The sequence below is a fragment of the Talpa occidentalis genome, unplaced genomic scaffold, assembly GCF_014898055.3.
Source record: "Talpa occidentalis isolate TD23 unplaced genomic scaffold, MPIMG_talOcc4v2.1 talOcc4.2, whole genome shotgun sequence".
Classification (NCBI taxonomy): domain Eukaryota; kingdom Metazoa; phylum Chordata; class Mammalia; order Eulipotyphla; family Talpidae; genus Talpa; species Talpa occidentalis.
This window is the reverse complement of record NW_023602073.1, coordinates 70,120,481-70,132,940: the sequence shown is the minus strand read 5'-3', so window position 1 is coordinate 70,132,940 and position 12,460 is coordinate 70,120,481. Positions and strand designations below refer to the sequence as shown.

General features: G+C 33.6%; 1 protein-coding gene across 2 annotated transcripts; it reads left to right on the top strand.

Moving 5' to 3' along the window:
* Window positions 1-2,227: 2,227 nt before the first annotated feature.
* Window positions 2,228-12,123, top strand: DEFB110 (defensin beta 110). Of its 2 annotated transcripts, none has more exons than XM_037520909.1 (2): window positions 2,228-2,279; window positions 11,990-12,123. In XM_037520909.1, the coding sequence occupies exons 1-2, from the start codon at window positions 2,228-2,230 to the stop codon at window positions 12,121-12,123; spliced, it is 186 nt and encodes a 61-aa protein (XP_037376806.1). The 2 variants fall into 2 exon arrangements, with proteins under 2 accessions (XP_037376806.1, XP_037376805.1); XM_037520908.1 differs by lacking the exon at window positions 11,990-12,123 and adding an exon at window positions 5,632-5,780.
* Window positions 12,124-12,460: the final 337 nt, after the last annotated feature.

The following is a 12,460-nucleotide window of genomic DNA, read 5'->3' as shown; positions in this document are numbered from 1 at the left end:
TAATATCTTACTTAAGTCTCTGTAGCTTTTTTTCTGTGCTCAAAACTGCTGATTTCTTTGTTGCTGCGTACAGAGTACTTGTTTTGTTTAGTGACTTTTCTGGATTAACTATCATTCATGTTCTGAGTGTGTAATTTCTGTTTCATAATCTTCATGGTCAGTTTATGACAGCACAGATATTTCTGAGCATGCACAAGTTCTTGGAAATATGTCTCTAACAAAAACATTCAAATAGACTTCTGAGTTCTCAGGAATATATGTCACAGTTTTCCTGTGATAATCTTATTTGACAACCTTTCTTCTTGGTACTTTTTAATTATTCTAATATTTGCCCCAACTCTTAACAGACGGCTTTGGTGACTAAAACATTTGTCTGAATACATTTGCCAGAAAAATCCTTGTGGAAAGTGTCCTTAGTACTGGTCATGTTCTGAGTTGGGAAAAATGGAGAAAAGTCTTGCAATTAGATTCTTGCAGGAAATCATCAGACAGGTCAAACAAAGGCTTTTGTTTGGGACTGAGAATCTAGTCATGTTATCCCCTTTGCAGACTATTATTTTTCAAGGTTTATGTTGAACTGAAAATTGGGATGGCACTAGGATATTTAAAAATGTCACCAAAGCTCATTTTTCTTATAAATATTGTCTATTTTTCTTGAATCAGTGCTGAGCGGTTATAAACCGTTGGTTAATATTCAGAGTTCTGTAAAAGATAATTCTGACAGTTGTTACCAGTTTTCCATTGCTTTTATGAAGGGGCAAATTTCAAGAGAACTTTATCTCATTATTTTGGTTATTTCACCCCCCAGGATATTTCAGCTCTGTTTTATTTTTCTAATGTGCCATCAGGTTCTACCAAATTAGCAAATTTTAGTGCTCATTAAGTATTTACTGAATTAATAGTATTATATTGAAGTGGTCTTCTGCTGGTGCTGAATTCTCATTTTTTTCTTTTCTAGAAAGAAAACATTGCTAAATCAAATTCCGAACATCTTATTTTAGTCCAAAGTTTCCATTTGTATTTTATAATTTGAAACATTTTTTCTAAAGCATAATAATTTTTAGGCAAATAAATAAATTCATCTCTCTTGAATTCACTTTTCTCACATGTAATATTAAAGAATTTAATTAGAATCTCCAAGTAGCCTCACATTCTTTACTAGTCTATAACTTAGACCTATGACTTTGATTCATTTTTCCGATGTTTTATACAATGAACGAAGCAGGTTTCTTGTATAATAGGTGACTCTTTTGTGCAATATTAGCATCCCAGCTTTGTTAGAAATATGAATTGTTAGGATCCATTTTAGACCTACTAAATCAGAAATGCTAGGATGAGATCTTTCAGTCTGTTTTTAACAAGCCCTCAGGGGGTTGTGTTTTGAAGTTTAAGAACCACTGGTCTTGAAATCCTGTGGACTCTGTGGAAAGAGGAAATCAATTCATTGGTTTCCCTTTACAGCATCAACTTCTGGATACTATATAAAACTTCCACCTCTTCTTCATGTATCTGAAATAATAGACTTGGGCAGTTTATAAATTGGATCAGAAATCACTTTGATTTCTAAAAGCAGACTTAAAAACATTAGACCTAGAATTTTGTTGATTTGTTATAAGAAATTCATAATTCATAGTTTAAAGCATATTGTGCAGAGTATCTCCCATGCTCATTAGTGAACACAGAATTCCCTAATCAAGTAACATTTACATAATTGCACATTATATGAACCAAAATAAATCCTCAATTTATCTGTTTCTCATTTTTCCATCAGTAAATGAAGATGATTTCATTGGAAGCTTATAGCCGCAACATCCTATGATTCACACAGTCAGTAATTTAACACTAATAGCATTAGAATATTTAGCACTAAACATAATAGACAATAGAACATTGTAGTACTGTAACATTTTCAACCTGATCTTTAGCAATTCAAACATGTATCTCTTAAAAGTCCCTTAAAGATGGTGTTTTCAAGAGAGTCTATTTAAGGTAATGCAATCAGGTTTTACTTTTATGAGAAAAATTTAATAACTTAATTTGTGATCATGTTCTTAGAACTTGGCACAACTCAGTCAAGCATACAAATGACCTTGCTATTGAGAAGCCTCCGTAGTTAAAACCACTTCACAGGCGAATCTACAAATAAAAGCGTTCTTTATTTCCTTATTTGAAAACAACTGACTTGAAAAAGAAGATCTGTGACTTTTTTTTCCTAAGAAACTCTACCATGAAGATTTATCTCTTTTTTATTCTGCTTTTGTGGGTCACAATTTTACCAGGTAACATGGAAATATTTATGGGTGTATTTGTGTTAGTGGATTTCAGATGATGTCAGTTGTTTCTTGATAAAAGTATAATAATAACATGTGGATTGAGAGATTTTAATATTAAAAGTGATAGGGTTCTCTGGATTGTACCCTAGAATACAGAAAAAAAAGAGAGGAATGGGAAAACTGGTGAAATATGAATAAAATCAGCAGCATAGTTAAAATCATACCTTTGGTTTTTTAGTTTTGAAAAATAGAACATGGTTAAATGAATGCTTTCATAAGGGGAAGTTGGCCTGTTGTTAAAAGTCTTAATCCAAGTTGGTATCAAAATTAAATATAAAAAAAAGGCAAACATAAGACTGATCCATTAGACTCGTCATCTTCATCATGCAACATTGTCAGAATCCATTGATGAAAAAAAATTCTTTAGCATAATCAACTGGTAAGTGGGAGAATTTTCTTTCTTTTTAACCTATGCCAGTATAATACCTACAATTAGTAGAAAGAGTTTCTTTTTTTAAGATTTATTTTTATTTATTTAAGCATACCAAAACTAGGGTGTAAGCCAGAGGTGCAGGGGGGTGAGAAGATTCACCAGAGACAGAGTGGGGAGCAGAACAGGGAAGATTGACTGAAATACACTGCTGAGGGGAGAAGCAGGTACCATGTGGGTTAGCTCCCTGGCAGGTGATGGAAACTCAGGTGGTGGTGGTGATAGCACTCAGCCTAACACTTGAGCCACCAGGGAAGTCCCAGAAAATGTTCAACATTCTTTGTTGGTACTACAGGGAAACCATGTCCTTTGGGTGGCTTTTCTTTACAAATTTCCAGTCACCACCTTCTGTCATTTTGATTGTTGCAGATCACATGAATGTTAAGTGTGATAGTTACATGTGAGCTATAGTTTTCATGAGATTTTTTTCTCCCTCAAGGCTTTTCTGTTCATATGAGGTATGTAACATGATTCTTCCCAATTAATGTGCAAGCATGAGTTATAAAAAAAAAATGATAGATTTTTGAGATGGGAAAATCACCTAGTATACACCCTTCATTTAAGAGCTTAAAATGAAAGAACAAATTGAAGTCTACCCAATTTATAATACTTTCAATGAAATAAGGCTTAAATTCACTAACTCTTAGGAAAATATTCTTTTTTTAACTGATTTTTTCCCCAATAGAAAGCATAACAGAGACATAGAAGACTGGTATTATTCTTTCATTGTGGATATTAGGGAATCCATCATGACAATCTAAAAACTTACACAGAATAAGCTGATTCAATTACCACTTGAAGGTTGCAATTCTAAAAAGTTCTATAGGTTGTCAAATATCAATGAAGTAACAAAGTAATGTAGTTAATTTAACTAAGAAAATAACTTCCTCTCCCTCTTTGCAAAAATTGTTATAAAATGATTTCTGGATTTTTTTTTCCAGTTGGAGAAAGAGCCAAAAAAGAAATCTACAGATTCATATAGCCTTTAAATGTGGCATGATATTTTCTTCATTTAATCAAAATGAATAGATCTCTATGCCCAGCATTTTTATTTTTTGTTAGCTTATTTTGTCCTTACAATGGCCATATAAGGTACCCCTACTACTAACTAATTATGCATGTTAACAAACTTGATAATCATGTGTCGTGTAGATTTTGAAGTTATAAACCACTTGGGGTACACAGTGATGTAGTTTACAAAATAAGTGTCGCTAACTTTTTGCTTATTTTTTATTATATTTTCAATGTGAAATCATTGTTTTTCTTTAGGAAACTTTAGGAAATCTTTAGGAAACTCCTACCATTGTTGACAAAAACTTTTCAAAATAAAAGAAATATGTTAAATATGTTAAGAAAAAATATTTTTTTTTTCATAAAATAAGTAGAGGTGATATGGAAGAGAAGAGAGTTAATTTTAATACAAGAGCTAGGTCTTATAGAGCTTTTGATACCAACAATAGAGACAATGCCTCTCTGATTGTATGTGTTCACTAGTAAGTAGTAAAATTCACCACCAATTGTTGGAAATGTAGACAATATGTTTAAGCAGAAAGATCTGGTATTTAAAAGGACTGATTGGGGGCCTCCCTGGTGGCGCAGCGGTTGAGCACTGGGTTGCGAAGCTGCCTGCGGCTTCTGCAGCGCCGGTTCGATCCCCGGCTGCTCCCCAGCCACCTGAGGAGGGTCCCACATGGCGCGCAGACCTCTCCTGCCGCCCGCTGCTCCCCTCAGCAGTGTACTTTGGTCCTTCTGCCTGCTCTGCTCCCCGCTCTGGCTCTGGTGAATTCTCTCACCCTCCCGCACTTCTGACTGTACCCAGTGCATGTACAAACAAACAAACAAATAAATAAAAACATGCCTCTATAAAAAAAAAAAAAAAATTTTAAATAAATAAATAAAAGGACTGATTGGGGCACCACGCCATAGCTAATGGCAGAAAATAGTGGAAAATGGCAAAATACCACAAGTGTAAGAAAATGTTTGAATCTGTCCCTTAGTCAGTCACCTACAAAATTTAGAATTCTCCCATACCTGTTCCCCAAATCTTACCTTATGAGTAAGGTGATCACTTATCAAAAGTTATGTATATGCAAAAGCCAAAAACTCTAAGTACATAGGCCCATGCATAATATGCAATATTAAGTTAAAATGTATTTGGCTTAAAATGGAGCTTATAATATGTAGTAAGCTTCTAGTGACAGTCAATCTCCAAGCTATAAGATAAAACATGTAGTCTCAAGTACTGGAAATTTTAGAAATCATATAATGGTTAAAAATGAACTCACAATCTTGTTATTCCTTTTTTTGTCTCTGATGCTATTATCAAACATGTATCTAAGTTAAACCATTTCTTTGAGGAAACATTACAAAATATTCAGGGGAATTGTAGGAATTCAGACAAGTTGCGTAACATTGACTGCTTCTTGAGATTTTAGAAAAGAAAAATCAAGCTGCAATAGGAGTGTCTGGAGGAAGAATTTGCAAAGCACAATATTCCATCTAACAGTGTGTATGAGAGCAGAAAAGGCAGAGTCAAACTGCAATTAAGATGATTGCAGTAGAGACCAACTGACAGAAGATAAGTAATGAGCACTGTACTTGCTGTTGACTGTGGGAATTATTCCTCAGTTGCTGTCACTTGGAAAAAAGCATGCAAGTACACTTACCTTACGGCCAAGATAACCTTTCATCTCCAGGATTTACCTTGAACCAAGAGGCAGTACATTTGTGTAAACTTTCCTCAATAAGATTTTCACATTCATAAATTAGATGGGGGAAAAATGAGCTTGCATCTTGGACTTTCTCATTTTAAAATACAGTTATGTTGTAGGTAGGTTGCTAATTCTAGTCATTCTTTCATTCTTACAGCCAGAAAGAGATACCCCCAATATGGTAGCTTGGATTTGTCAAGAGAGTGCAGAAGGACTAATGGTCGATGTAAACTTGAGTGTCGTGAAGATGAAACTAGGATTGCTTATTGCATAAGACCGGGAACTCATTGCTGCATGCAGAAATAAAGATGACAGAAGAAAAGAAAGAGACCTATGTTCCAAAAAGAGAGGACCAGTGTTACTAAGTCATCCTAGCACATCCTTCCATGACTGTGTATCTCTGTAATACACAAAGGATTTAATCAATAAAATTTAAAGTTGAACCATTCAGAAGTGGTTCTGTATCATATATGTACCTGGTGCCTTGACACTGCATTTCTCTTACTCTGTTGGTGCCAGAAGTAAGCACAATTTATTTAATTAATGAGTGAACAACCATTCAAAATTCTATGTGCTGTGTTAGTAGATATAAGTAACGTTGGAAGATACCTTAAGTCAAAGAAATGGAAGACTCCAAGAAATGTGCTGTTATTTTATTAGTAAACACTACTCTATAGATTATCTCATGGAATAATTTACAAATCCTGGAGTTAAAGACTAGAGCTTCATAGTGCAAAAACTATGAGAGACAAAGCTGAATAAGAGAATGACAAAAGGATAAAAACAGAAAAGTAGAGTAAAAGTACAAACAGCTCCATCTCTATCTTATTTTATTTTTAATGGAGAAAAATGTGTATCAGAATAGAAGAGGCAGTAACAAGAGGACAAGAATAATTTTATAAAGGAGAGGAGATGATATATAAACATTTGACCAAGATACTCAGAATCTATGCCTAATACCTGAATTCAATTCTTCCGTCCTAAGAGATGAACTTGTCTGAAGAGACACACATGGAAAGGAGAGAAATCATCACTACTGGTTTAATTCCTCTTATTACTTCCTCAAAAGAGCCATAATATTTTTCACGACAACTCTCTCAACAGTACATTTATATCATATAGTTTCTATTTAAAAATGCAGCTTCTTTTAAGAGTTTAGGAATACAATTTAGCAAATTGTATTAATTCAGAATTCTTAAAAAAAATCATCAATACTATGGCATAATAATAAAACAGAAACATATTCCACCACCACCCCCAAAATGGGAATAATCATGGTAATTTGACTAAAGAAAAAGGTAATTCATTGGGCAGATAAAATATGGGCCAGACATACTTGAATGAAGATGAGAAATCAAAGAATTTCTAGGTCCTACCTACTCTTTAGACTTTTTTATTATAACATCTCATTCCATTTTCCTTCCTTTTATTGAGGTTTACATTGGCTTACAACCTGAATCCATCATTTGAGCAAGATCTATAAATTAGAAATGAGAAACTTAATATTAATACAGAAAAAAGGAAGCACTAGATAGTGAGAGGAGATTTCTAGCAGACACCCTTGGCATCTCTGAGGAGAATGAGTCTGTACTGTTTCATCTAAATTTCTGAGCTATTCTCTCCTTTTATAGTCAAGCCACCAATCTCTGCCTTCAACCCAAGAGACAAAAGTAACAAACTGGAAGGAGAACGTCTATTTTGCCCTCTAGAAATATTTGTTTGTTGTTTGTGATAGCAAAGGAAAATTCTGGGAGCCCCTTCATGAATTTCTGCAGTTGTTTCCTTAAAGAGAAGAAGGAGTCATTAATTATTTACATTGCCCTCAGAATTTATTTTAAAAACAAAAGAAAGACAAATAATTAAAACTGGGAAGACTTCCAGCAACGTTTTAGCTCATATATCATAATTTTCATTGTATTGATTGACGAAACCGATAGATGATAACCTTAGAATAGTTACATTTAAAGAATTGGAAGTTTTATGTTTTTCTTCTTTTGGCCAAGAACCTGAATTTTCGTGACATTACATATTTTCCCTTTAAGTTTTAGTTTTCTATGAATCTTGACTAGCAGTGGCCCTGATGAAATATTCAGCACCATGTGTCACTTTGGTTGTTATTTAGTTGCACAATATACACCTGAATGAATTCAAAGCATTACGTTGAAATGAGTTATATCACCACCAAATTTCAAAAGAGAATCAGAAGAATTAGAATCCATCCTGATATCAAGAATTCAAACCCAATCTATTTCAGAATTTATTTCAACTCAATGCCCTTGGACAAGAACAAAATCTAATTCCAAAAAGTAATTTGTTTTTCTTAGGTAACATAAATGGATTTCTTCCCAGATATATGTCGTGGATTTTGTATTTAAAGATAAAAAAAATTACAGTTCCTCTCTTAAGGAACCGATCTTTTCTGATCACAAAGTGAGTTTTAAGTACTATCCAATTTGGCAGTTTAAAAATGAGTAAGACATGGGATCTGCCCTCAAGAAGGTCAAAATCAATTCAGTTATAACACTGAATTTAATATCTCCTCTCTTTTATTATCAATTCAATGAATACTCACTACAAACATACTTTGTTAGCCATAAGCTAATAAAATTGGTACATACAAATAAACAGAACATTTTTATGAGCTAAAATGGATCTTGCTCTTTACTTAAGAAAAATCTAGTGGATTTTAAAGGGAAAACATGCTCAAATTTTGTTTCATAAATAGCTCTTTGAAGTACTTTCACATATTAGGAGGTATTAAAATAAGTAATATGTAATGGTTGTTCATTCTAGAATAGTAATTGTAAAAACAATGAGGACTGATAAGGTCCTGGATATGTTAAAGGTAGAGTTAATTAAATTTTATGAGATGTTTTTCCTCCAACCTACATTATAATTTGCCTTATTCTACTCTTCACCAAACTTTGAAAGGCAGTTTAGACTCATAGTCTCCGCTTTAGGAAAACTTACACATTCATCTGTTGATATAGTCACCCCCCCATGAATGAGCTAAAAGTCTTCTTAATAATGTTACAAATGTTTTCCTAAAAGAAAATCCAAAGATCTGTTTTAATTCTCATGTTGATGCACTCCTATACACTGATGGATTTAGACACTGTTTTGATAATTGTTAATTGACTTCCTAATTTTTGATACTTTCTAAAATGCATTATATGTGTATATATATCAAGTGGTTTCCGTCATCACATAATTAGGAACTTATGGATGATATTTGTACACTACTGTGCAGTTCATAACATACTATATAATCATTTTTCACAACACTATGACGTATTATTCTCAGTTACAATTTTTTTACATGACATAGCTATGATCCTACAAAGATGCATTATTTGTAAATAACTAAGAAGTGATAGAACCAATTTTGCAATAGATGTTTCTGTTTCAGATCATAATTCTACACTTCTTCATAATTTAAACATTTTTACTGCAAATAATGAGATTTTTTAAGTAACAATGAACACTACAAATCCATACTTCTCTTTTCTGAATTTAACATTTCTTTAAAATCATCATGTATTTGGTGGGTTGACACGAAATCAGGGTTCCAGGGGTGTTGATTAGCTTTAAAGTTACCTATCCCAGCAGAAGTTAAAAAAAAAAAAAGGAAAATGAAGTCTTCAGTCATGTTCTTCCCCACTTATGCTATATCAAATTTGGCTTTAAAATAACTTTAGATTTCAACAAAATTTATCAGTGGCCAGAGATTCTGTCATCATGAATTAGCTTTTCATTCCCAAAGGAGATATATACACTCACATGTCAAAACCTTCCTGACAATCTTTTGAATTTTAAACTTCTTTCTCTTTTCCATTTACTTTACTAATAAAAAAGTTAGTATATTTGAAGTTTTCTGTACAGTTCTCCATCTAATGCTTAGAGAATAGTGGGCACTCAAATAAATACCTACAACACAGAATTGAAATAAAACACCAATCTGAATTTTAATTAGATTCTACACAATTAGTTCTGTGACTTGACTTGATATAATTTTAATCTAAATTCAATTCATTCTCCAAATTTTAATGAAATTATTTTTCTTTATATTTCCTGACATACAACATGCAACATTTAATATTCAAAATGTATTTGTGACATCTATGTTTATTATATTCTGTTGTGCAGATAGAGTATGGCATCAAGATAAGTGAGGGCTATGATAAAATTCTGAGGAAAAAATAAGCCTGACTTCAAATTATCTTTTCTGTTCTAAAGGTACTGGCTTCAGTACAATTGCGTTATTAAGAAAAATAAAATCCTGGCCTCCCCAGTGGCACAGCGGGTTGAGTGCAGCACTGCAAAGCTGTCCACAGCCTCGGCAGCACTGCTTCGATACCTGGCCAGGCAGGGAGATACCCACATGGCAGACCTTTCCTGTCTCGGCCACTGCTCCTCTCAGCAGTGCATTTCAGTCAATCTGCCTGTTCTGTTCCTCACTCTGTCTCTGGTGAATCCTCTCACCTTCCCACACATCTGGCCTGTACCCCAGTTCTTGAATAAAATAAATAAAATCTTTAAAAAAAAATGAAATCCTAAAGAAGCAAAAATATTTGCTTCCATTTACCATAAGGAACATGGAATCTTAGACCATCCTTCTTTGCATTGTCTTAGATGATTGACCAGAAACTGGAATACTAATACTGCAGCTCTTTTTTTTTAAATTAAATATTTTATAAGCACCCAAACTGTTTCTGTTTAAATATTTAATTTAGTTTCCTCAATTATTGCTCTGTCAGTAAATAATTTTATGGCTACCATGTTATAATTATTACTCCTTCCCATACCACTCTAGGTTCTTTTAGATGGAAATAATCAAATAAAAATTAGATTGTCAAGAGAAAAAAAAATTAAAAAATAACATGTCTAACTCCCACGCAAATGAGAAAAATTCAGTAAAACTGAGTAAACCAACAAAATACCTTAAGTCACCACCTCAAACATCTTCAGCTAAAGATAAGGAATGTGTGAGCAGGGGAAGGGAGATTAGCCTTGACAGGTCACCAGAAAAGGCACAGGAAAAAGGGTCAAGGCCTATTTGCATATACTAGTTTCTGTCTTCGTCATTGATGAAGAGTTCAAGATCTCAGATCTTTCCAATACAGTGAAATTTTCCTCTTGTGAATTTTTGTCTTTTACAATAGTATAACCAACACTCAGCCTTCAGAGCTCCTCCTATGAAATAATCTTAATACCAAAGGAACATTTCTGTGAGCTGGCAGAATTTTTTCCTCTACAAACATAATGAAGAATCAGAAGAAATCATAATAGAGAGGTTTATATTTTGGTTGCAAAAATAAAAGTATCATGTTCATATCTTATACATGTATATATGTATGAGAAATATACATAATTACTAAATTATGTTATTCATTCATTGTTACTATATTAATAGTAATAGTGATCAAAGAGACATACTCATTTGTTCTAATAGGATGAAATAAAATTTTAATTAAAGATCTGGAAAAGAGGGCCTCCCCTGGTGGCGCAGCAGTTGAGCACTGGGCTGTGAGGCTGCCCGCAGCCTCTGCAGCGCAGGTTCGTTCCCTGGCCGCCAGTGAGGGTCCCACCAAAAAAAAAAAAAAAAAAAAAAAAGATCTGGAAAAGAGAAGAAAGTATTGAACAAATAATACTGTGAAAAGGCAATAAAAATAGGTTTAAAAATCTGAGAAAACATGAAAATGAAAATTGCATGTTTTTAAAGTACTATAAAGACCCTCTTAATGAAAACATGAAAGAGTAGATATGGTCTTAATAAAGTAAGAAAAAAAAGATACAAGAACCTGTAATAGCTAGTTGAAGTTTAGAAATGATATGTGCTGTAACATAAGGACTGTTAACTCAGAATGGTTGAGACCTGGTCAGGACAAAAACAGGTGTTTTTGGGGGGTTTTGTTAAGACTGATGCTAGGGAGACAGACTCAAGTTCTTCAATTGTGTTCTGGAGTTCAGAAAACAGAGGAAATTTATAAAGTTAAACCAAAAAAGATAGCTTACTTCTCATCTGACTCACTCTACAAATTATGGTGAAAACTTACAAAACATAAGTTAGTAATAGGCAGAGCCGTTGAAAGTTGGTTGTGTGTTAAGATTAGTACAGGCGGGGAAAGCAATACTTGTCAAATAGCGATTGGTTAATATTCCAGTCTCTGGGCAGTCTCAGTGGGAGGTTTCCAAGTGTTTGGTACACCATCCTTTAATCTAGGAAACAAAAATTAGTCTCGGTTCCTTCTGGGGACTTCTGAACTTCTGGACATACGTCTGGACATTTTGCATCTTATTTCTTGTCAGAATAAACATAACTTCATTTTGTGCAATTAAAATGGGGCTTGCTATATTTCTGAAGCAACTGATAAATTATGCTGGAAAATAATCCGACCTCCCAGACACTATCTCCAACATAGGTGATCCCATGCCTGGACCTGTTTATCTCCCCTTAGTAAAAAGACCTGAAAATGATAATGAGGTTGATGACTAGATGTTTTTCTTGATTACAGCCAGAGTTATCTTGAAATCCAAGTACAGACTTGAGAGATGCAATGGAGTGCAAGGAATATGTAAACCATTTTGTGATGATGATGAGTATGATTACGGATACTGTATTAAATGGAGAAACCAGTGCTGCATATAAATGGAAAGACTGAAGTACTATTGAACATCAAAATCTGGAACAGAGAAAGATCTTATTGACTTACTAGAAGGGAGAAAAGAAAACGTATGCAATATTTAATGAAAGTAAATAAAACTAATTTTCACTCTTTATGCTGTCTACTCATTGACTATTCACATTCTTTGTATTTCAGATGAATGAACATATCAATTAAGCAAAGAAACAGACTCTAATTGTTATCAGGCTAAGGGTTTAAAAATTGTCATTAGGGATAGGGCAACTATCCAGTTACCAAGCTATGGTGCCAGGTGAAGTTGTAGTTACACCAGTCGGCAGGGTGTGTCAAGCTTTGCTTCAT